At 35.6% G+C, this 22986-nt stretch overlaps 2 protein-coding genes across 3 annotated transcripts; both read left to right on the forward strand.

The window, feature by feature from the left end:
* The first annotated feature begins 30 nt into the window (after nucleotides 1-30).
* On the forward strand, nucleotides 31-2222 carry LOC121978701 (putative H/ACA ribonucleoprotein complex subunit 1-like protein 1). The gene is made up of 4 exons (XM_042531007.1): nucleotides 31-304; nucleotides 414-562; nucleotides 652-767; nucleotides 1879-2222. The coding sequence occupies exons 1-4, from the start codon at nucleotides 160-162 to the stop codon at nucleotides 2048-2050; spliced, it is 582 nt and encodes a 193-aa protein (XP_042386941.1). The 5' UTR covers nucleotides 31-159; the 3' UTR covers nucleotides 2051-2222.
* A 912-nt stretch (nucleotides 2223-3134) lies between these two features.
* LOC121978710 (serine/threonine-protein kinase EDR1-like) lies at nucleotides 3135-21077 on the forward strand. 2 transcript variants are annotated; one of them, XM_042531014.1, is made up of 13 exons: nucleotides 3136-3667; nucleotides 4006-4428; nucleotides 5077-5177; nucleotides 9080-10344; nucleotides 10706-10746; nucleotides 16436-16504; nucleotides 16594-16694; nucleotides 18121-18199; nucleotides 18282-18380; nucleotides 18793-18861; nucleotides 19606-19655; nucleotides 20099-20275; nucleotides 20558-21077. In XM_042531014.1, exons 1-13 carry the CDS (start codon nucleotides 3275-3277, stop codon nucleotides 20691-20693), a joined length of 3003 nt encoding a protein of 1000 aa, XP_042386948.1. In that variant the 5' UTR covers nucleotides 3136-3274; the 3' UTR covers nucleotides 20694-21077. The 2 variants fall into 2 exon arrangements, with proteins under 2 accessions (XP_042386954.1, XP_042386948.1); XM_042531020.1 differs by lacking the exons at nucleotides 20099-20275; nucleotides 20558-21077 and adding an exon at nucleotides 19820-19996 and having other exon boundaries at nucleotides 3135-3667.
* Nucleotides 21078-22986: the final 1909 nt, after the last annotated feature.

Below are 22986 nucleotides of genomic sequence, written 5' to 3' on the forward strand. Positions count from 1 at the left end.
ATAGTGAACTCGGCGGGCTTAGTCTGTCTTACGTCAAGTTGCTCTAACTGCCCCTCAAAACCCTAGTCCCTTAAAAACCCTACACGATTGAAGCCCGACGCGACGGCGACAGGAGCGAATCTCCACCAATAACGTGACCGGCCTTCCTCCGAAACGAGAATGCGTCCTCCAAGGGGCGGCGGCAGTTTTAGAGGCAGGGACGGGGGCCGAGGTGGTGCCAGAGGTGGGCGATTCGGCGGCCGTGGCGGTGGCGGAAGAGGGCGTGGCGGTGGTTACGACGAAGGCCCGCCCTCCGAAGTTGTAGGTGCGTTTCTTCTTAGTTCCCTCGTAAAGATACTTTTTTTTTTCTTTTAGTTTCGATAGGATTCGCGTTTTTACCATCTCAATCTGTTTGGCTGTGCAAATCGGTGCAGAAATTTCTACGTTTCTCCATGCGTGCGAGGGGGATGCCGTCACGAAGCTCACGAACGAGAAGATACCTTATTTCAATGCTTCGATATACTTGGAGAACAAGACTCAGATCGGGAAGGTTGATGAAATTTTTGGCCCGATAAACGAATCGGTAATAGCACAGCTTCTTTGAGCGCTATCAATTTAGAATATCCGTAACCAGTCTGACCCGTTCCTTTATATATATATTTATCCATGCAGCTTTTTTCGATCAAGATGTTAGAGGGAATAATAGCGAATTCGTATTCACCTGGCGACAAGTTCTTCATTGATCCTGCCAAATTACTGCCATTAGCACGATTTCTTCCTAGGCCAAAGTATGCAGAAATTTAACTTTATATGTTCACTGACCATTCATATAGCACATATATCAATTACTATGATCATGGATTTTATCCTTATTTTTGTGGATTATTGTAGTTTAACCTATTTTATACAACATGCATCATGATCTGCTTCTATACATACTCATAGCTAGTAATATGTTTTGTGCATTGCATAAGTTGGCAAATTTCCTAGTTATTAATTGCTGTATCAATGATAAATGTTGGAAGAACGTTTGTGTACACATTTTTCACTTTTGGTCATGCCAACATAATGCCAATTGTACATGCTCTGATTATATGTGCCATGACGAAGGTCCAGGTCATTCAGTAATTCATCTATTCAATCTGACATCTGTTAATGTTGTCATCTGCAGTATGTCTTTGTTTCAATTATTATGTGCACAACTTATTCCTTAAATGGCACATCTGGAGAATTTTGATTTTGCTAGAGTTGACATCCTGTGTATGATTTAGTATCTGCTCGCAGTTTTGCCTCATAGGAAACATTCTATCACACTTCCATGTGAATAAATTACTTTTTTTTTTTGGTTTTTAAACCATCTTTTTAAAATTCTTACGAACATGAAGCCAACTAACAAAATTGCTACTATCCTTCAGTACATCAGAAATTTAATAAACCATGACATAAAAGACACTCCATTTAAACAGTCTGAAGCTAACTTGGAAACATAAAACATACCGACAGGACATAACTTTAGCAGAATTAATTCGTTCCTCTAGAGCTAATAAGTTGAAGTTAAAATAATGTAATAGTTCACTATATTCTGCGCTAGAGGGTTATGCACATCTATATTTGAACTGAAATTTGTTGAAGATTTATGTTTTCTTTTTATTAGTAATCTTGTGTCAAATACTTCTTGTTCCTGCATTATCTATGATGAGTGGTGCATCCAACAATTTATGCACTAGATTTCAGGAATTAATCAATTAGTTGCATTTGCTTCAACTAACATTCTTAATTAGCAACTGCAACATTATGTGCAAGTGAAAATATGTCTGAATGTGAAGATTTATATACACCATTCTGCATGTTCATCCAGGATTGTAAACTTACCTCGATGTTCTAAATTCCCTTGCGCAGGGGGCAAGAGGCAGCTACAAGAGGTGGACGTGGTGGAGGCTTTCGTGGAAGGGGTGGAGGTCGCGGAGGTGGACGCGGCGGAGGCTTTCGTGGAAGAGGTGCCCCTAGGGGTGGTAGAGGGGGACCACCTAGAGGGGGGCGGGGTGGCTTCAGAGGCCGTGGAAGATCATAGTGTAATGCATGCTTTGATCATTTGTATCTGGTGTACCCCTTCCATTTGCCTCAAGTTATATGCACTAGGATTAGTCTAGTGTATGCATCGTGGTTTTTCCATCTACTTAGACATTGCCCCTGAATTTAGCTTGGACTTTATCACTTATTCAGAGTCCTTTTCCTTTCATGAATATCAATATTTATCTTGTGGAGGTGATGCTGATATCTGCTATGGAGCGAATCACTGTGCAAAATTAATGTGCAAAAGGTTAGCTTACACCATAAACGATACATAAACTTTAAAGCTTTGAAAGAACAACATATGTGTTATTGTCATGTGTGAGAACAATGGACAATTATCGAATAGGTCAAGAGATCTATATAAATATTGATATACCATTTGTTTGTAACTGTTCTGGTTAATTAGCTTCAATTAATTTAAGTAATTCTATGACTGTTAGTATTGATTAGTTTTAATATGAAAGTCGTGTGATGAGTGTTAGGAAAAAAAATAAAATCAATAAATCACATGTAACACCTATAGGATTTACGGTAATTTAAGACTAATCGATGCATTAACTCTGCTTTATATTAGAATTATTAGAATTTATTTCAAACATTTATGTAAGCCTTCAGAGCAATATATATAATTAATAATTATAACTACATTTCGATATCACCCATGAAAAATTTGGAGGACGTGGTAGTCTGTCACAAACTTGATGGGTCGAATCTGTACTCACAATAGTTGACGTGACTCCTGGGTCCATTCCTTCTCGTTCAATGGGGGGCATGCGTTTACTGTCATGGTGATTGGATAAACACAGCTGATCGGATACGCAGGCCATGACCGTGGGTGGCCCCCACCGAAACTGATCGGTTTCACTAACTAAAAGGAGTTCTAGAGCCACGTGAATTCCGTTACCCTTTCTCGGACCAACGACGTGGCATCGCCAACAGAATCAGATGAGGGTGATCCAAGGCGGGAAAGAACGGTAGCGAAGTTTCATGGATCCGCGTAATCCAGACGCGTGACACGGGACGCTGTGATTACGCGGAGGCAAGTGGTAACTTCAGTAATTAAGTTGAAAAACCGAGCCGCTTTAGTTAGCTTGTATATTGGTTGGTGGATAGGAGCCACGGAGAGGGCTCGCTTCTCGACGCGGCGTCGTCGTCGTCGTCGTCGTCCCGAAGGCAGCGAAGAAGGCGAAGGTTAGTTGGGAGAAGAAGCCATCGGAACACGATGAAGAACATATTTAAGAAGCGTAGCCATCACCGGCCCAACGAGGTCCCCTCCGCCTCCTCCACGGTGGCGGCTCAATCGCCCGCGGCCGCTGTCTCCCCTTTGTGCGCATCCGACCTCCGGGACGCAGCTTCAGCGACGTCTCCGACCACTCCCCAATCCTCGGTTGAGCCACCGCGCACTACTTCCTCTGGGGACGACTGGCAGGACTACTTCTCGTCGGAAGAGGAGTTCCAGGTGCAACTCGCACTTGCGATCAGCGCGTCGAATTCGGAATTAAAGGGCGATCTTGATGGAGATCAGATCCGCGCGGCCAAGCTTTTGAGCCTGGGTAGGGAACGGATCCAGCAGGATCAGGAGAGCTCAGCGGAATTGTTGTCGCGGCGCTATTGGGTTAGCTCTCTGAATTCTTTTCATCTTGGTTGATGAAATTGGACTTGTTTTTCGAGTATCATCGCAAGACTGATGGTTTTATCAGTCAGATTTCTAAATTTAACTGAAAACTGTCAGTGAAATCTTGACATTGTGTTTTGGGCATGATTAGGGCTTACCATTCTAGTTTCAGTCAAGAGGTAGCTCCTACTTATTCCTCTGATTCTATGATGTTTGTTCGAATTCTGAGGTTCATGTATTTTTTTTTTGTCGCTTTTTTTTCATGGAGGTGCAAAGGATACCAAATCTCTCTATAATTTGCATTTTGGAAGTATTGATTAGCTGCGTGCTCTATGCAGGATTACAATGTACTTGATTATGATGAGAAAATTGTGGATGGGTTCTATGACGTTTATGGGCTCTCAGGAAATTCTGCAAGTCAGAAAAGGATGCCATCACTAACAGATCTCCAAACAAGCATCGGAGATTTAGGTTTTGAAGTCATTGTAGTCAACCGTGCAATTGACCCTGCATTAGTAGAGTTGGAGCAAATCGCTCAGTGCATTTTGTTAGGATGCCCTACTGCTGACATTGCAGTGTTGGTGCAAAGAATATCTGAACTGGTCATGGGCCATATGGGTGGTCGTGTTAGAGATGCCAATGACATGCTAGCAAAATGGATGGAAAGAAGTACTGAATTGCGCAGCACACAGCAGACAAGTTTGTTACCCATTGGCTGCATAAAAGTAGGATTATCTCGGCACCGAGCTCTCTTGTTTAAGGTTAGCTAAATTGTTATTTTAATATTTTTTGTGTGAGATCAATGTGCATTGTGCTCCACTTTATCATAAGCCAAATTGATATGTCATTGGATTATAGGACTGTCAAGTAGTTCGATCTGCATCATGCATGCACATATACACTGCCTTTATCACTAATTACACATTTGTAAAAGTTTATTTTGAACTAGCATATGGTTATATGGAATTTTGCTTCTTATCGAGTTACAACAAAAAAGGAACTTGTTATTCAGTTTTGCTGGACTTTCACATGACTATGATCAATGTAGCTGTGTTGTATGTAGTTCAACTAGAAGTGCGTTTGAAAGTTCACTTCAACAAACTACTACTTCCTAATTTCTATTTATATACTTTATTATGGATCATTCACACTGATGAAAAAAATATTTATTCAACTTCCTACATAACTAGCTATTTTTATGTGGTTGTGAATCTAATGTATGAATGGTTGGACGAACTGGTTGTCTAATTTTATATTTTACAGTCTCCCTAATTCACAATTTCCCAAAGGATGAAACTTTGTCTATGCTAATATACCAATTAAATTTCTCTTGGCCTGTAGATATTTTTTATTGCACTCATGGAGATTCTTTTTTGATCCTATCCAGTTACCATGACATGATAATGCAGGTTCTTGCGGACAATATTGGCATTCCTTGCAGACTAGTTAAAGGGAGTCATTACACTGGTGTGGATGACGATGCCATTAACATAATAAATTTGGATGAAAGGTTTGCACTTGTATTATCCTCCCTCCGCTAGTACTACATTAATATTTTGCTTGTCAGCATCTCCTTATGGACAATTTGGGGTTATTTCCTATTGAAGAACTTTATTCCATGATTTAATTTTAAGATATGAAATTTACATCAATCTAATATAGGTATACAATCCAATTTATTCTCTTTGTGACACTTTTTGTCAAGTTGATGATTTATAATATGTTTCAAGCTTGTTGCTAATATAATTGAACCCCCATGAGGCACAAAGACCAACGAATACATAGCTATTGTGAAGCTATACAAATTGCAAACACATCTCTAATCAGGTGATAAATAAATTTTCTAGAACACATGTGCCTAATAGCTCAACTAAAGAAGAGTCGACTTTAGCTTGTTCCTACAAGGTGGCAAAAGATGAATACGCTCGCCGCCAGTGCCCCCGCCAATCTGTCCCAGCACTTTAGAATCATTGTTTTATGTAGTGATAGAAAGAAACTGTGATGGAAGAGTGTGTGAATGTGTCAATATTATAATGTTAGATGCTTCATCTTTCAAAATTTCCCAATTTTTATAAGGATGTTGTACTCATCCTAAGACTATTATTTATTTTCACTTTCACTTGGCTGCATACTTGGCATTCATCTTATGACTACCATTTACTAGAGATAAGTGAGTCTTAGTTTCTTCCCAAAGTTAAAGATCTGGTGAGGGAAGTCATTTTTTAGAGGCCTATGTTTTATTGATGAAGAATTGTTTGTTGGTAAAATAATAATATGCGAGAAGGTAAATTGTAAGTTTGTAACTTTGATATATGTACACGGTGAAAATTATACCTCTATAACTTGGATAGATATAATGTCAAAGGATGAAAGCATAACTTTGTAGCTTGGATTTAATGTAAATCAAATTGTATCTTAGATTGATATATAATGTAAATTTGTGACTTTCTTTTCCAATTTAGACCAATATAGATCCATGTAGCAGTTTTGCCAATGCTATTACATATACTTAATATAGTCCCAATTGATAAAGGAAGACACTATATGAATTCAGAGGGTCTAGCCTAGGGAATACAACAGGCGTTCATATTTAGGATATGGCAAATCGGGGTCAATGTTATGGGCCTAAATTATTTAAAATTGAAAAAAGGCATTGTTCTAGGGAACACAAATGTTGTCCACATTTGAGATTTGGGTGATATGGTGTATGTAGCCATGTTGGTAAAACTGTTGTATAGTCCAAAGTAGGTGGTTCATATTTGAAATTTGGCCAGCCTTGCAACGTCAAAGACAACATCAAAAACAACATCTATATGGACTATCATCTAGGGCTCTGACGATAGGATAATTGCACGAACTTCAACGACGACAACAACAACCAAGCCTTATCCTACTAGGTGGGGTCAGCTATATGAATCCTTTTACGCCATTGAGCTCTATCTCCTACTATATCGTCATCTATACTTAATAAATTTTATCTTGTTTTATTGTTGCTAACCAAGTCTTTTTTGGTCTTCCTCTTTCTCGTTTGATATGCGTGTTTGTCATAGTTTCACACCGCCTAACTAGAGTATTTATTGGAATCTTAAATGTGTCTCTCGGAGTTTTCCCTTAATAGATGCAACTCTGATTTTCTTTAATGCTCTCATTTCTTATTTTGTCCATCCTTATATGTTCACACATTCACCTTAACATCCTCATCCCTACAACTCTCATCTTCTACTCATGTGCTCTAGTCATAGCCCAATATTCAACTCCATATAACATAGCAGGTCTAACTGCGGTTTTATAGAACTTTCCTTTAAATTTTGGAGATACTTTACGGTCACATAAAACATTCGACGCTCCCCTCCATTTCAACCATCCTGCTTGTATTCTATGTAAGACATCTCTCTCAATCCCTCCACCATTTTACAAAAATGATTCTAAATATTTAAAGCTCTCGGTTCCAGGCAACTCGTCCTCTCATATCTCAGCAATTGTCTCATTACTTCTAATATTGCTAAACTTAAATTTCATATATTCTGTCTTTAATCTACTAAGCCTAAAACTTTTCCCTTCTAGTGTTTCCGCCAAGATTCTAGTTTAGCATTTACTGCTTCACATGTTTCATCTACTAAAACAATATCATCTGCAAACAACATGCACCACAGTACTGTGTCTTGAATGTGCGCAGTGAGTTCGTCCATAATTAGTGTAAAAAGATAGGGACTTAAAGCTGATCCTTGATGTAACTCTATATTTATTGGAAAGGCTTCAGTTACTCCGCTTGAAGTTTTTACTCTAGTTGTTAGGGGTGTCAAAAATGAACCCGACTCGACGACCCAACTTGAGTCGACCTGAAAAAAATCAGGTTCGGGTTGGGCATTTTCAGGTTCGGGTCGCGTTCGGGTTGAAAATTTTCAGGTTGGGTCGGGTTCGGGTTGACCCGGTTGACCCAAATATAGGGTTTAGTGGGTTTTTTAGGGTTAAATCAAATTTTATTTTGAAAATTAAGATATTTTTATGTATATTAATATCAATGTTAATATGATAATGATGGAGTACTAAGATAAAAGTGAAGAATTATAGGGAAAATAGCTAAAAAAAAGTTATTTTGAATTGGGTTTTTGGGTTATCCGGGTCGGGTTTGGGTTTAGGGGTTTCAAGTTGAATTCGGGTTCGGGTTGGGTTAAAAAAAAAATTCAACCCGACCCAACCTGATCGAATTGACACCCTTACTGGTTGTTACATTTTCGTATATATCCTTAATTAGTTCAATATATGTTATGTTAACACCTCTCTTTCCTAGAATTCTCCATATAATTTTTCTTGGACTCTATCATATGCTTTTTATAAGTCAATGAATACCATGTGTAGATCTTGTTTTTGCTCCCGATATTTTTCAATTAATTATCTTAGAAGATATATAACTTCTATTTTTTCTATTACTTTTTTTTCAAAGTTTCATGGTATGACTCATTAGTTTAATTCTCCTATAGTTTGCACAATTTTGTACATCTCCCTTATTCTAAGGGAACTAAAGTACTTATCCTCCATTAATCAGGCATTTTTTTCGTTTTCAATATCATGTTAAATAATTTTGTAAATCATTCAAATAATACAAAATCTAAACTTGAATAAAGCATGTGACAAGCATAAACCCTAGAACTCCTTAAAATTATGCAAAATGCTAAAACTATGTACCATAAAATGCATCAAACTTGCCACTAAGCTCTGAAGGGCTGCTCACAATGTTCCTTGCAATTTTGTTAACGGTTTGAGATAATCTCATTGGGTGGTGTGACAATGGGTTAATTGCAAGCATGAATGGAATATAATGGGCAGCAGCACACTACTGTGAGTGGGAGTAGTGATAGTGATTTTGACATGCAGTAATGACAGGGTTAGGGTGTTGTGTCTATGGATTGAGCTATTGGTCTGATTTTATTTTGGACGGGCAAGTGGCGGTAAGTGGTTTAGTGGGTTTGAAAGGCTAAATTTAGGAGAAGTAATTTGTTTTTTTTGCCCTTTTTATATGGCAGTGCTAAAGGATATAACTACTTCACATGTTTTTTCATCAGATCATTACTGGTACAAGCAAAACAAGCCATCGTACCAGCTTCTATCATGTTTTGACATGATAATTTTTTTGATTATATGTATTTAATCATTGAGGTACCTGTTGATATGGAAGTATTTTTCAGGTTCCCTATTTCAAATATTTTGAGTAAACAGATTGTAGAAGATACCAAGGACATTGTGACACTAATAGTTACTATCTTCATCATGTTAATTTGCTTTTAGTGTGTATAGTTGTTTTGATAATTTGCAACATAGTAAAAAATGCAGCCACTACTTGTTGGCTATATTGACATGGTTGTCACATTGCCTATTTAATCACTCATCAAGAATCGCATTACAATGTACTAGGGAATTCTTGGTTGATCTTATGGCTGCCCCAGGCACCCTAATTCCAGCTGATGTACTCAGTTTAAAAAATACTTCTTCAAATCCAAGCATAAATATAAGTATGAACTCATGGTCAAGCATACCAGAGGATGATTTTTTCAAGGATAAACTGTTGAATAGCGAGTTTAAAGGCCATAATGCAGTTCCATCCCTGGGTGATATTCAAACTGTAGATAAGAGAACAAGATATGAAAATTCAACTTGGATACCATCAGTCCAAAGTGATCATAATGGTGAATCCTCTACAAGTAATGGAAGTACATCAGGTGGAAGCGTGAGTTTGTTGTCTATACAAGATGAACATGATCAAACTACATCTACCAGTATCACTTCCTCAAAGCAGAAGGGAATAGTTGTTGCTGCTTCTATAGATGGAAATAATTGGGAGAAAAGAAAGGCCAATGCAGTTTTGAATCCGCAAGATGCTTTAGATGTGACAAACCTTTTTGCTGATTTGAACCCTTTTCGGGGAACTTTAGGTGCAAAAGCTGCTCCACATCCCAAAGCTACTGATAGTTCAAATAGTGGATACCAGAGACGCAAGGAAAATATTGCCGTAGGACCTGGACGATCACAAGTTCCATTGGTTTGGAAAGGGCGTTCTGCTTGTAATGAGATTTCTAGCACAAAACAGAAAATTTTGGAGTCATCAAATCCTCAAAAGAATTTTGTACCTCAAACTTCATCTTCTAAAATGCCTAGTTCTGCTGCAAAAAGTAGTAGCACTTCAACCAATGTTGCTGGGTTTTCTGTCATCGTTAATTCTCTTGAAAGCCAAAGTAGTAGTACTTCTATAGGTATGGGATATGGTTCCCCAGAATATGCCAGGCCAAGTAAAGATTCAGAAAAAATGGCGCACCATTACTTGTACCATCAAACAGAAAAAACATTTGAAAACCTAGTACCATCTGCAGGAAAAAATTTGGATGATAATGTCAACAAAATGGTTAGTCTAAATAGCCATTTAAGTGAATTGCAGGAACAGAAAACAAATGTTGCTGAGAAACAAGTTCATCAAAAACCTTCTCATGATAGATGCACAGAAACAAATATGAACACTGTTGATGAAGAATCTCCTAGTTTTCCAGCTGTATCTCCTAGCATTTATGAGGAATCTTCAAATTATTCACAAGTCCAATTGAGCAAGCTTGACCCTGTGCTAGATGATGTGGCTAACTGGGAAATTCCCTGGGAGGAACTGGTAGTTGGTGAGAGGATTGGTTTAGGTACCTGTTGAACTCCTTTTTCTTTTTTTTTCAAAGATTCATTTTAATCATAATTGTCTAAATGCCTTTTTTTATTGTCATTATGTCTCCCTTGTAATTCCTAAACAAAGTTTTGTTGCAATTTACTTCTATTGAATGTACTTCTTGCCCAGCAACTAAGAAATACTCTGTACCAACTTGGGCTTACCTCTGATGTGACCTTAATACTGATGCTTAGATATTACACCTTATGTTTTTTGTGATACTCTAGTCCTTCTGACTTTTGTTTTCTTTTCACTTCTTTTGAATAATAATGCTGTTGCTTCTCTTGTTACTCAGTTTGATGTTGAATAAATAATTAGTTGATTTTCCCTATGATTAGGTTCATATGGAGAAGTGTATCGTGCTGATTGGAATGGGGCGGTGAGTTGTATTTTATTGTAATATAGTAATATCAAAATATTAAGAAGTATGAGGTATATCATGCATATTGTTTTTTCATGAATTCTTCATTTGCGGTATTCTTACAGTTCCTTCATCCATTTTGACTTTGCTAAATATTTTCCAAATCTTGTTTCTGGTTTATACAGCTAATGATGGTGCATAAATCGGTGAAAAGAATTTAGTTGGTGCGACTTGGGTGCCTTTCCTATTAGATTGGTTGTTGACGAAAGCTTACTTTATGTGAACAATGGATAGAGTAAATGAACAAGCTTTGGAAGTGAAAAAATCAATTTAATACTCTTCATCATTTTAAATTAAAATTTTAAAAAATGTTAAAATAGGTGTTGTCTATCTCAAATTATGCAACTAATTTCCATTGTTGTTGATCTTGAACGATGCTCAATTTGCCCTCTTTCTCTTAAAGTAAACAGACTTTTATCTAAGGTTTAAAAATCTCTTCACGTGTCAATTCTGTGTCTGTCAGTCATTGCTTCAAACTTTTAAATTAATAACAGCAAGGTCTGGCTTACTTGAAGTTGTTTTATTTCCTTCCTCCATGAGATGGTTTGAAACCCATCCGAAAGAAGATAGAAATGGGGTGTTGGCAACATTCTTGGCTTCTTCCTTGAGCTAAATGTCAAACTACTCCATGTTTCGATTAGCTAGCTGAACAATATTTGTCAGTGCCAGTTATGCTCCAGGTCAGCCAACTAAATGATATTGTTTGTGCTGATTCCCCTCCACATTTCAGTTACCCAACCAAATGATGTTTATCTATGTCACCCAACACACAACATTTTTAACCATGGTTTTACATTTGGGTTGAACTAGCATAGTACTCCTAGATTAAATAAAAATTTGAGGGATATTTTAAAGACACATTTTGATCTGTATCAAATTATTGACATAGGCATAGTCTCTTTCCAATTTGGGACCTTGTTTGAGATGTTAAAAGTGCTACACAAGTGGTTTAAGCATTGCTAATTATTTTAAACATTGGGTACCATAACTCTTCTATTACATCCTAATTCTCTTGTTTTTAAGGGTAAACAGTCAAATTCAGAGAAAATCTAAATTAATGTGAGTATTTTTGTTAGGGAGAAATGTTCAATACAGAGTTCATCTAAAATTAACTCTTGTGTAAACACAAGTCGGAAAACTAATTTGCTTAACAAATAATCAACACACGCTTTATATCATTCCAGAATGTAATATATATGTATATATAGGAATATATATGTAGATTCTTCTCCAGATTTATAAACCAAGAGAGTAAGATGTGTTTTAGATGACTAAGTCAAAATTCTGAAGCATATCTTTATATTATTGTAGATGTATAATGTATTATTATAGTAAACATTACTTAAACTTAATCATCCTTCTTAGTGTTGGTGATGCCAAAATAATGAACTTCTAATATCTGCTGTATATGAAAATCTTAGTTGTAGTATGCATGCAATAGTAATATAATAAATTAATATAGATACAACAACAACAATCAAGCCTTACCCCACTAGGTGGGGTCGGCTATATAGATTCTTTTACGCCATTAAACTCTATCCCCTATTATATCATCATCTATATTTAAATAAATTTTATCTTGTTTTATTATTCCTAACCAAGTCTTTTTTTGTCTACCTCTTCTTTGTTTGATGTGCGTGTTTGTCATAATTTCACATCGCCTAACCGGAATATTTATTGTTCTTCTAAGTACATACCTGTACCATCTTAAACGTGTCTCTTGGAGTTTTTCCTCAATAGATGCAACTGTGATTTTCTCTCTAATACTCTCATTTCTTATTTTGTCTATCCTTGTATGTCCACACATCCAACTTAACATTCTCATCTCTGAAACTCTTATTTTTTGCTCATGTGCTCGAGTCATAGCCCAACATTTAGCTTCATATAACATAGTAGGTCTAACTGCAATTTTGTAGAACTTTCCTTTAAGTTTTAGAGGTAGTTTACGATCACATAAAACACCCAACACTTTCCTCCATTTCAATCATCCTACTTGTATTCTATGTAAGACATCTCTCTCAATCCTTCCATCGTTTTGCAAAAATAATCTTAAATATTTAAAGCTCTTGGTTCCAGACAACTCGTCATCTACTATCTTAACAATTGTCTTATTATAGCTAATATTGCTAAACTTAAATTTCATATATTGTATTTATTCTACTAAGCCTAAAATCTTTCCCTTTTAGTGTTTCCCTTTAAGATTCTAGTTTAACACTTACTCCTTCACATGTTTCATCTACCAAAATAATATCAACTACAAACAATATGCACCACGGTACTGTGTCTTGAATGTGTGTATTGAGTTCGCCCATAATTAGTGTAAAAAGATAGGGACTTAAAGATGATCCTTGATGTAACCCTATCTTTATTAGAAATGTTTCAGTTACTCCACCTGAAGTTTTTAGTTACTCCGCCTGAAGTTTTTACTTTGGTCGTTATATTCTCATATATATTCTTAATTAGTTCAATATATGTTACGCCAACACCTCTCTTTTCTAAAATTCTCCATATAATTTCTCTTGGGACTCTATCATAAGTTTATTCTAAGTCAATGAATCTTGTTTTTGCTCCCAATATTTTTCAATTAATTGTCTAAGAAGATGTATAGCTTATAGTATCGATCTTCCAAGCATAAATCCAAATTGATTTTCGATCATCGTGGTCTCATTCCTTAATCTTTTTTCTATTACTCTTTCCCAAAGTTTCATGATATGACTCATTAGTTTAATACTCTTATAGTTTGCATAATTTTGTACGTCTCTTTTATTTTTATATAAGGGAATTAGAGTACTTACCCTCCATTGATCAGATATTTTTTTTCGTATTCAATATCATATTAAATAATTTTGTAAGTTATTCAATACCTTATTTCCCTATGCACTTCCATACCTCTATCAAAATATCATCTGGTCCAACGGTTTTTCCATTGTGCATCTCATTTAAAGCTTATTCTACTTCTGAAGTTTGAATTCTATGATAAAAATTTAAATTTTTATACTCATTTGATCCACTTAAATTACCTGAGTTAAGTTAGTCACCTAAACCTTCATTAAAAAGTTGATAAAATACCTGCTCTTTTATTTCTCCATCGTTTAATAGTACCCTATTGCATTCATCTTTAATACATCTTGTCTAGATAAAATTTCTCGTCTTCCTCTCTCTCACTTTAGCTATTCTATAAATGACCGTGTTCCCTTCTTTTATGCACAATTTTCGATATAACTATTCAAAAGTTTCATTATTTGCTTCATTCATTGCTTTCTTCGCCTCTTTCTTGGCTATTGTATATTTTCTTAAGTTTTCCTTATTCTTACAAATATATAATTGCTTATAAGCTGTTCGTTTTTCCTTCACTTTCTCTTATGCTTTTTCATTCCACTACCAAAATTCCTTACTTAGTGGTGCATGTCCTTTTAACTCATCGAGTACTATTTTCAACTTTGATACTATCTTATCCCATGTCATAGTAGAGTCACCGTATATTTCATCTAATACTTGTACTCCTACCTTCTCCTTAAATATGTTTCTCATCCTTTAACTTTTACCACTTTATTAGTCGTATATATTTTCTTTCTATTGATAATATGCTTAAGGCATATATCCAATACTACTAATCTATGTTGGGTAGTTAAGCTTTCTTAGGGATAACTTTGCAATCTTTATAAGTCTTTCTATCTCTCTTCCTAACCATAAGAACGTCAATTTGCGATTTATTATTCTCACTTTTGAAAGTGACCAAGTGTTCTTCTATTTTTTTAAAAAACGTATTAGCTAATATAAGGTCATATGCTATTGCAAAATCCAATATAGTTTTCCCTTCTTCATTTCTCATTCCAAACCCTTAACTCATGTACTTTCTCGTATTCCTCATTTTTCACTCCAACATGTCCATTTTGATCATCTCCTATTAAAATCATTTCATTTGGCGGAATATTTTGTAATATTTCATCTAGGTCGTCATAAAATCTTGATTTGGTAGCTTCATCTAATCCTACTTACGGTGCATATATTTTAATTACGTTCATAGTTTCTTTCGTCGTTATTATCTTAAGGGCTATAATTTTATTCCCTTTTCTATCTATTCTATGACTTTATCCTTTAACGAACTATCTACAACAATATCCACTCCATTTCTTGTTTTACTCTTTCTTGTGTACTATAACTTAAAACCCGAGTTCTCTATGATCTTTGTCTTCTCGCCTATCCATTTTGTCTCTTGTACACACAAAATACTAATTGTTCTCCTAGTCCTCGCATCTACTATGACCATGGGTTCCTATGTTCCATGTTTGACTATTAGTTTTCCATTAATATTTGTTCTTATCCGATCTATGGTGTGAGAACTCTTGCCTATTTAACACTGCACTCAAATTCTTATGGAGATGTAGCGGTCTTTGCCAATACGTTATAGTTAGACTCTTACAACGCAAACTCTTGTATATGTAGTAGTACATTTGAGTTCTGGAGATGTAGCGGTCCTTGCTGAGACGTTCCAGTCGGACCCGCAACGCATTCCTTTCGGGGAACAACCTAACATTAGCACAATAGCTTAATGCATCCATTTATTGAACATTTGTCATTGTTAAACGTTGGCTAACAACCTAATGCAACTCTCCTCCTTTTTCCTCCTTTATCTGGGCTTGGGACCGCCCATGATGGGTTCGTCATGGCCAGAGTTAATAAATTAATATAGTTATGCTAATAATATTTTAGCTATATATTTTGTAATGTTAGCCAATTAATTAATCAACCAATTTTCTGTACGATGATTGTCTAACTTTTTTATTTCGTTTTGGTGGGCTATATTAGAGTTCGGATTGGAATTTTCTTATAATTTTAGTCCTGAACTTTTATACACTATATTGCATTTGTGTTGGAGATTCAGTATTTTTAGAGATGAAAGATATTTATCGGAGTATGCTATCTGTTGTCTATTCTACAATAGTATGTCTTTTAATGCCATGACATCCACAAGTATATCATATTATTGTATGGCGCACAATGTATGGTAGAAAAAATACATCATTATATAATATCTGAAGTTATTTTAGGCTTAAGTTGCATATGGTTATTCTTTAATAGCCTTTAGTTAAAGCATAGGTCTACTGCAAAACTCTATTGCAAATGAATGGTGTAGATTGATATGTACTCTGATTGTGACAAATGGTGTTTCTCATTTTGAATGATGGATTGAGATTAGCAAGATGGAACCATAATAAACTAGACTTGTAAAATGGAGCCATGATAACCTTTGCTAACTTTAAAAAATTCTTTACATGTCTGGTTGGAAATTACTTTCTGCTTCACTTCCATCTGCAAAGGGGCAATTAACTTCTCATCTGCACTAATTAGGTAGACCAGATTTTTTTTCTTCTTCTTTTAAGTAGGAACTAGGAAGCATCTGATTTAGTTGTTTTCATCAGTAATTGGTAGAAGTTTCCTAAAGAATGTACCATATTATGAGCTCTTGTTATTAAACAATTAGTGGAAGTATTGGTCAGGAATCTTTGTGTTATACATTAACCGTTAAGCCATGAATGGCCTTACTATTCTTTGATAATGGTACGAACAAAGTACAAACACCAAACATGAGCAATTTGAATGGATGAGTTTTGATTATTAGGTCAATTTCATGTGCTTAATACAGGAAGTAGCTGTGAAGAAATTCCTAGACCAGGATTTTTATGGGGATGCTTTGGATGAATTCCGTAGTGAGGTACATAGATTTTGTTTTCTCAATTTATTATACTTATGAATATAAAGTAGAACAAGTACTTTTACTAATTTAGCCATATGTTTGTCTAGATTCGGATAATGCGGAGGTTGCGTCATCCAAATGTTGTTCTTTTTATGGGTGCAGTAACTCGTCCTCCTAATCTATCTATTGTTTCAGAGTTTCTTCCAAGGTGTGACATATTGGTCCTATCTTTTTATGTGTTTGATAGAAAATTGTCCTGATTAGCTATGTCTTGTACAATGTTGGCCTTGTATAGATGTATTGTGTGGTTAGTGTATTGCATGGATGCATATGTAAACTAGACTAGTAATGCACAATTAGATTATATAAATCTTTCTCAGGAAGGACCAACAAAATATATGGTATTGTGGACAAGGAATTTAAAATTGATTCACAAATAAATTATAGAAATATTTCTTACATATAGATTTTCTTTACTCGAATATTACATATGCTTGATTTGGAGCTGAGTTAACGTGATAATGGCTAAAGATATTTTCCCCACATCAGATCATCTCCAATGGATCTGCTTCCATTCTGCAATGACAGAAACCTCCCAAGTTAAATTCCTAAACCTAAGTTCATTTTTGTTTATACTTTGTTGGTTCCAAATTGGTTCCATTTGGATGGTGGGAGCAAGCTGACTTAAATTGGAACTAGATCCCATCAGGCGGTGCATTACATGAACGATTCGCACGCTTGATTTGGAGACAATATCTAAACATTTTTCAATGATTTTTAATGGATCTGCTTTCAGTCTGCATTGAATGTATTTGCTACATCAACTGGGGCCATGATGTCAAGAATCATGATATAATGGATATAGAGTATACACAAATTTGAGCGAGCACCATACTTAATGGCATACTAACAGCGCACATCTATACAGGGCCAAAATGGTGTAGACTTCACTTGTGTATTTGTCTTATTTGCTCGGATTATTAGTCATGAACAACACAAACTTTTTAAGTTGGTATTCCTGAATTATTAGCATATTCTTGATCATTTTACCAAATAAATTCATCAAAAATGCCTCATTAAAGTGTTGTGCATGCCATTGGCTTCTTTGAGCAGCCACCAACCTGAGTGTCAATGCATGCAACAACGAAACTTTTGAAAACTTATACTGCCTGTAGACTTGCTTTAGTTTTAAAGTGATATGCGAAGCATAGCTGATATTTAGAAATTTTAAACCTACTCTGCAAGATAGCTCAGTAGTTCTTCTTCTTCTTCTTCTTCTTCTTCTTCTTCTTCTTATTATTATTATTATTATATATAGGGCACTGTTACGCTGTACCCCAGGCATACATGGGGCCCACGTCACGTGGGTGCTGCCCACTCAGTCGCGCAGCCCAAGCATGCATGCCAAGGGTGCAGTGTAACAAGTTCCTTTATATATACACCCATAGTTCTTAAAGATCATATAACTAAGCTAAGGTTCTTTGTATAAATTGAGTTTCATATTACACTGTATCTATTAGTTTAATGTTTTAATGATTAGAATGACATTGATTAGTCACTCGTATATAAGCTAATTTTATTGCCTTTTATTGTACAAATATTTGCCTTTAAATTTCATATTCTTTAAACTTCAGAGGAAGCTTGTACCGGATTCTTCATCGCCCAAATTGTCAAATCGATGAGAAGCGTCGGATAAAGATGGCTCTTGATGTGGTACAGCAATTTTCTGAATTTTTCAATCTGATTCCTTGTGTTTTGCTAATTTAGTAGTTTCTCTGATGGTTTTGTTTCTCAGGCTATGGGAATGAATTGCTTGCACACAAGTGTACCTACCATTGTCCACCGTGATCTTAAATCACCTAATCTATTGGTAAATGAGAATTGGACTGTTAAGGTATGTAGTTGGCCTTATGAGTTATGAACACTATCTGTTGACTAGTAATCAATTTGGCACACATTACGTATAGTGTTTCTGCAGTAAGAACTAAAAATACACAACATTCTCATGCAAGTATGTTTGACAAGTACTAATGAGGAACTTGAGCTGTTGTTGTATAGTTATGCTCTGTATTTGCTCATTGCATTGCTTCATTAACATATTAGTTTTTATCATTCAGTCAAAACTTTATCATTACATTGCAATTATCAACTGAGCTAGAGACAATTTGGATGGCTTGGTTGATTGACTATCTTTATACATATACTGTTGCTGCATGAGTATTTTTTTTCATTTGAATTGTGATGCCTATGAAAATTAGTTGTGCCATATATACTGTTGGATAATGTATTCAATTCCAAATATTCAGGTTTGTGATTTTGGCCTGTCACGCTTGAAGCATAGTACGTTTCTGTCATCAAAATCTACAGCTGGAACCGTAAGATATTATTTCTTTTGATGCTTTGCTTATGGCTTCAACAGTTTGGAGGTTAATTACTAAATGTATCACAATTTTTTTAGGTTTTAATAAATGTATCAGGACTTTCATTTAATAGTCACATTCTTTTGACTTTGTAAAAAAAAATCTATCGTATTCTTGACTTAACAAATTGAATTCTACTTTTTCTATGGCTACTACATCGTGGCATACATTAATTTAACAATTTTAACACAATTTGTTGAAGAAATTCAAAAAAATTAAAAGTTGAAATATTTTAATTTGATTAAAAATGCTAATATATGACTAACTATTTGATCATGTGAAAATAATTTTATCAAGAATTAATTAAAATTTTGGTTATAGAACATTTTTCATTATAGATTTGTTACAAAAATTGAAAGCATGTGATATAATTGTTAAAAGTAAAAGTTAGTGGCTCATTTGTTAAAACATTAAAAGTTTGCTATAGATTCAATAATTAATCCCTTCTGAACCATCAACCTAATATTTGTTATTAGAATGAAGAAATATCATATAATAAATGTGCATAAAAGGCACTTCATTCCATGTTCCACAAACTCTTAATTGAATAATACTGACCTATGACCCACGGTAGATGAATCTCATGAGTTTGGCATTGCATTATTGAAAATATAGGCACACTACATACATGTAAACAACTTAATTGAAGCCATTTTCCCTTCAATGACGTTGCTAATTTATGTTTCTTTAATCTGATAGCCTGAGTGGATGGCTCCAGAGGTGTTGCGCAATGAAAATTCCAACGAAAAGTGAGTTTCCCTGACTGATAGTGCCACTTTACTAAAATTCTTTTATATGGGTACTTCCCCACAATCTGTTTGCTTTCCAACTCCTAGAGTAGTGCAAGTTTACCTGTAAATTTGCATTTGCAATAAGCCAATAAGAACACTATCTTCACGCCTGACATGGGCAGGGAATGCTGATGTGCAAGTTCAAATCTTACCTTCCCTTTAAACGGGTTAGGTTTCCTTCTCATCCCATGGATGCATCTACGAAGAGAATCTTAAGCAAAGAGTTTGTTGACTTGAGAGTTTTACATACCCAAGCCAATTACATAGAAAGAGCCGTCATTTGCTTCTTATAAATATATACCTTAGGCAAGGAAATGTATATTGTATCTATATGATAAGCAATTTGTTCTTGCATTCTTGTTCCAACATCCTCCCAATTATGAACACATACATTTTTCCAGAAGTGATGTCTATAGCTTTGGAGTGATCCTCTGGGAACTTGCAACTCTGAGGATGCCATGGAGTGGAATGAACCCAATGCAAGTGGTTGGTGCTGTTGGATTCCAGAATCAACGACTTGAAATCCCAAAAGAAGTCGATCCCTTGGTTGCTAGGATCATATGGGAATGCTGGCAAATGTAAGCTTCCAAGTTATACTCATGCTAAATTTGCTAACTAGTCATATTAGTTGATCATGCCGAGGACCATCTAGCTGTTATTTCTTCCCTTCAAACTACCAGTAATTGCCTATATTCGCATTCTAAAATTGAGCTGGTGAAATGCAGTTAGATATAAATAAAGACACCTTGACTTGGATGCTGAGTCTTATCTCGCATGTATCTTATCTACTTTGAAGTATACTGATATTTCATTCGGTTACACACTTTTTTACTTTGGTCCGAATGGTTTTGTCTGATCAGGGACCCGAGCTTGCGTCCCTCGTTTGCACAACTGACAACTGTTCTGAAGTCCTTGCAAAGGCTCATCGTTCCTTCGCACCAGGAGTTGCAAAACCCTCCAATGCCACAAAAAATACCAGTGAACTCAATACCATAAGCACTTCAAGCGATGAGTAAAAAATATACTTGACGGGTTGGATTTAGCCATAATTGGTCGACTCTTATACCCGTCTTGCACCCATACAAATGGTTTATTTTTAGTTTTATTTTACCTTTTTGCAGTGATTGTACAGTGCTTGATTATGTTTATAGCATTTATTATAAAAAAAAATTGTGGTTGTATCTTTTTTTTCCCCTTATGTGTTGCCAGCTGGAAACTGGCCATATCCTGGGAAAACACCCTGTAAGTTTGGGAACATTAACTTGGTCCAATGTGAGAGAGATCATCAGTATCTTTAGTGATTGATGATCATAATTGTAAAAGTTGCTACTAACTTGTATATTTGTCTAATTGTTTATGAGTTTCTGTTCATGCATGCTATTTGTGAAATGTCATTGATTTTCCTTGTAATTCGAGGAGAATATGCTAATTATTTAAACAAGCAAACTGATATTTCTATTTAAACAAGCAAACTGATCTTTCTGTTTAATGCAACTCGTCGTATTGATTTTGCTTAAATTTTATTACTCAACACCTGGATAGTTACCAACACAGTTGGTAACTGAATTTTATTGGCATTGGCCAAGTTTAAATGCAGGGGGGAAATGAAACTATTCTTATAATTTTAAGCAAGTTGATATTTTTAAGTAAGGTTAGTTGATTAATTTATAATTGAAATTATTATTTTTCTTTGTAAATCTATCAGTGTATTCATTTTGATATCCAAGACTATAATAATGAATTTGGAGCTTCTTTTGAACTATGGTTGATATGGTATTCACAGTTATTCTCGAGAATCTTGAGTCATCAGTTTTTCCCAAGTAACTTAAGTGGTTGGTCGTCTTTCCAGAGCATCATGTCTCACTTCTCGAGTCACTAGAGTCTTATCTCGAGCATCCTGACTCGTTAGTCTTCCTGAGTACTCCCGACTTAGTCTTCATCTTGGACAGGTCAATCTTTGCTCTTGGGTACTTGGCTTCACTCTTAGTCTCTGCTCCCAAGCACTCAACCTTAATCATGCCTAGAAGGTAACACATGGCCAAAGACCCGACAGTGTCAATATATGATTTAACAATTATCACCTGTGGTGTCCTAACTACCTCTTAAGCAAACAATTGGTAGGCACATAACATTCTATTGTATATTCATTTTCGCTAGTTATATAAGGACCAACAGAGGTAAGTGAAGAGGGATGGTTTTTTTTGTGTGTGTGTATGCGGAGACAACTTTTTTCCCCAAGCTCTCTTTCTTTTCAACATTCCTTTCTCTTTTCCTCACATCTTTGTGAGTCTTCTATCTCAGATTAGAACTAGCTTGAGTGTCAGAGTAGTCGTGTTGGTAAGGTCAGCCAACCCTAGCGTGCTTTGCTTTGCATGCCACCTGATCTTGGTTGGATAGGAAGCGGCACAAGGTTTTGGGAGACAAGGTGCCCAAGCAAATAAAACGGACACCATCAGTTACCCTATCAACTAGATAGAAAATATATGCAATGATCATTGTTAAAAAAAGGTTAAAAAAAAAATATTCATGATTTACCTCTCTAAAAATGACTTTGGAACCGATCGTGTAGGGCACCTAGGATTAGCGTATGACCTTTTGCCACCAACTAGACATAGAAAATGTCTTCTTAACTATATGGAGATTGTTTAGAAGAGTACAAAGGTCCACCTTCAAACGATGTTTGAGCAATACACCAAGTTTAGTGTTATCACTTGAAACAAGTAGTTTGTGTTTGATTTGAATTTCAACTCTAATAAAAGTTGAGTACCATGTTAATATTGATGCGGTCACTAAACTAATCTCACCTCTTTAATGAAATGGGTATTACATGCTCATATCCAACTGCCATTTAATGTAATAGTCGAAATGGCATATACTGATCAAGATCAAGGCATTAAAATTGATTGTAATTTCGCTCAACAATACATGCAATCAGACACTATTACATCAACTAGAAGAAATACAAATTAAGACCAAGCACTAATAAGATTAAGATTAAGATCACCAACAGATGCTTGCCAAATCAAATCGAAAAGTCTTGTAACATTGATAAATAAAACTCTGAACTTGCCTTTTGTCTCCTTCCAAATTATTGTCAAGAATAGAGGAACTCTCTAGCTAGCAAAAACAAAGTAATTTGCAAAATGATTAACATTCACTAAAAACCATGAAATGGATGAAGGCCATGACTTTCTCATTCCTTCACTTCATAAGTTTATCGTCAAACCAAAATAAGCGATCAGTTTATGTTCAAAGGCTGATAAGTCATCAAAACTTGAAAGAACAACAA

This window comes from Zingiber officinale, chromosome 1B, assembly GCF_018446385.1.
Source record: "Zingiber officinale cultivar Zhangliang chromosome 1B, Zo_v1.1, whole genome shotgun sequence".
Taxonomy (NCBI): domain Eukaryota; kingdom Viridiplantae; phylum Streptophyta; class Magnoliopsida; order Zingiberales; family Zingiberaceae; genus Zingiber; species Zingiber officinale.

Bases quoted from the DNA above. Each gene is read 5' to 3' on its own strand.
- LOC121978701 (XM_042531007.1), top strand. From the start codon at position 160: ATGCGTCCTCCAAGGGGCGGCGGCAGTTTTAGAGGCAGGGACGGGGGC. The intron at 305-413 runs GTGCGTTTCTTC...AAATCGGTGCAG, and splicing joins CCCGCCCTCCGAAGTTGTAG to AAATTTCTACGTTTCTCCAT. The intron at 768-1,878 runs GTATGCAGAAAT...TCCCTTGCGCAG, and splicing joins CGATTTCTTCCTAGGCCAAA to GGGGCAAGAGGCAGCTACAA.
- LOC121978710 (XM_042531014.1), top strand. From the start codon at position 3,275: ATGAAGAACATATTTAAGAAGCGTAGCCATCACCGGCCCAACGAGGTC. The intron at 3,668-4,005 runs GTTAGCTCTCTG...TGCTCTATGCAG, and splicing joins TGTTGTCGCGGCGCTATTGG to GATTACAATGTACTTGATTA. The intron at 4,429-5,076 runs GTTAGCTAAATT...ATGATAATGCAG, and splicing joins ACCGAGCTCTCTTGTTTAAG to GTTCTTGCGGACAATATTGG.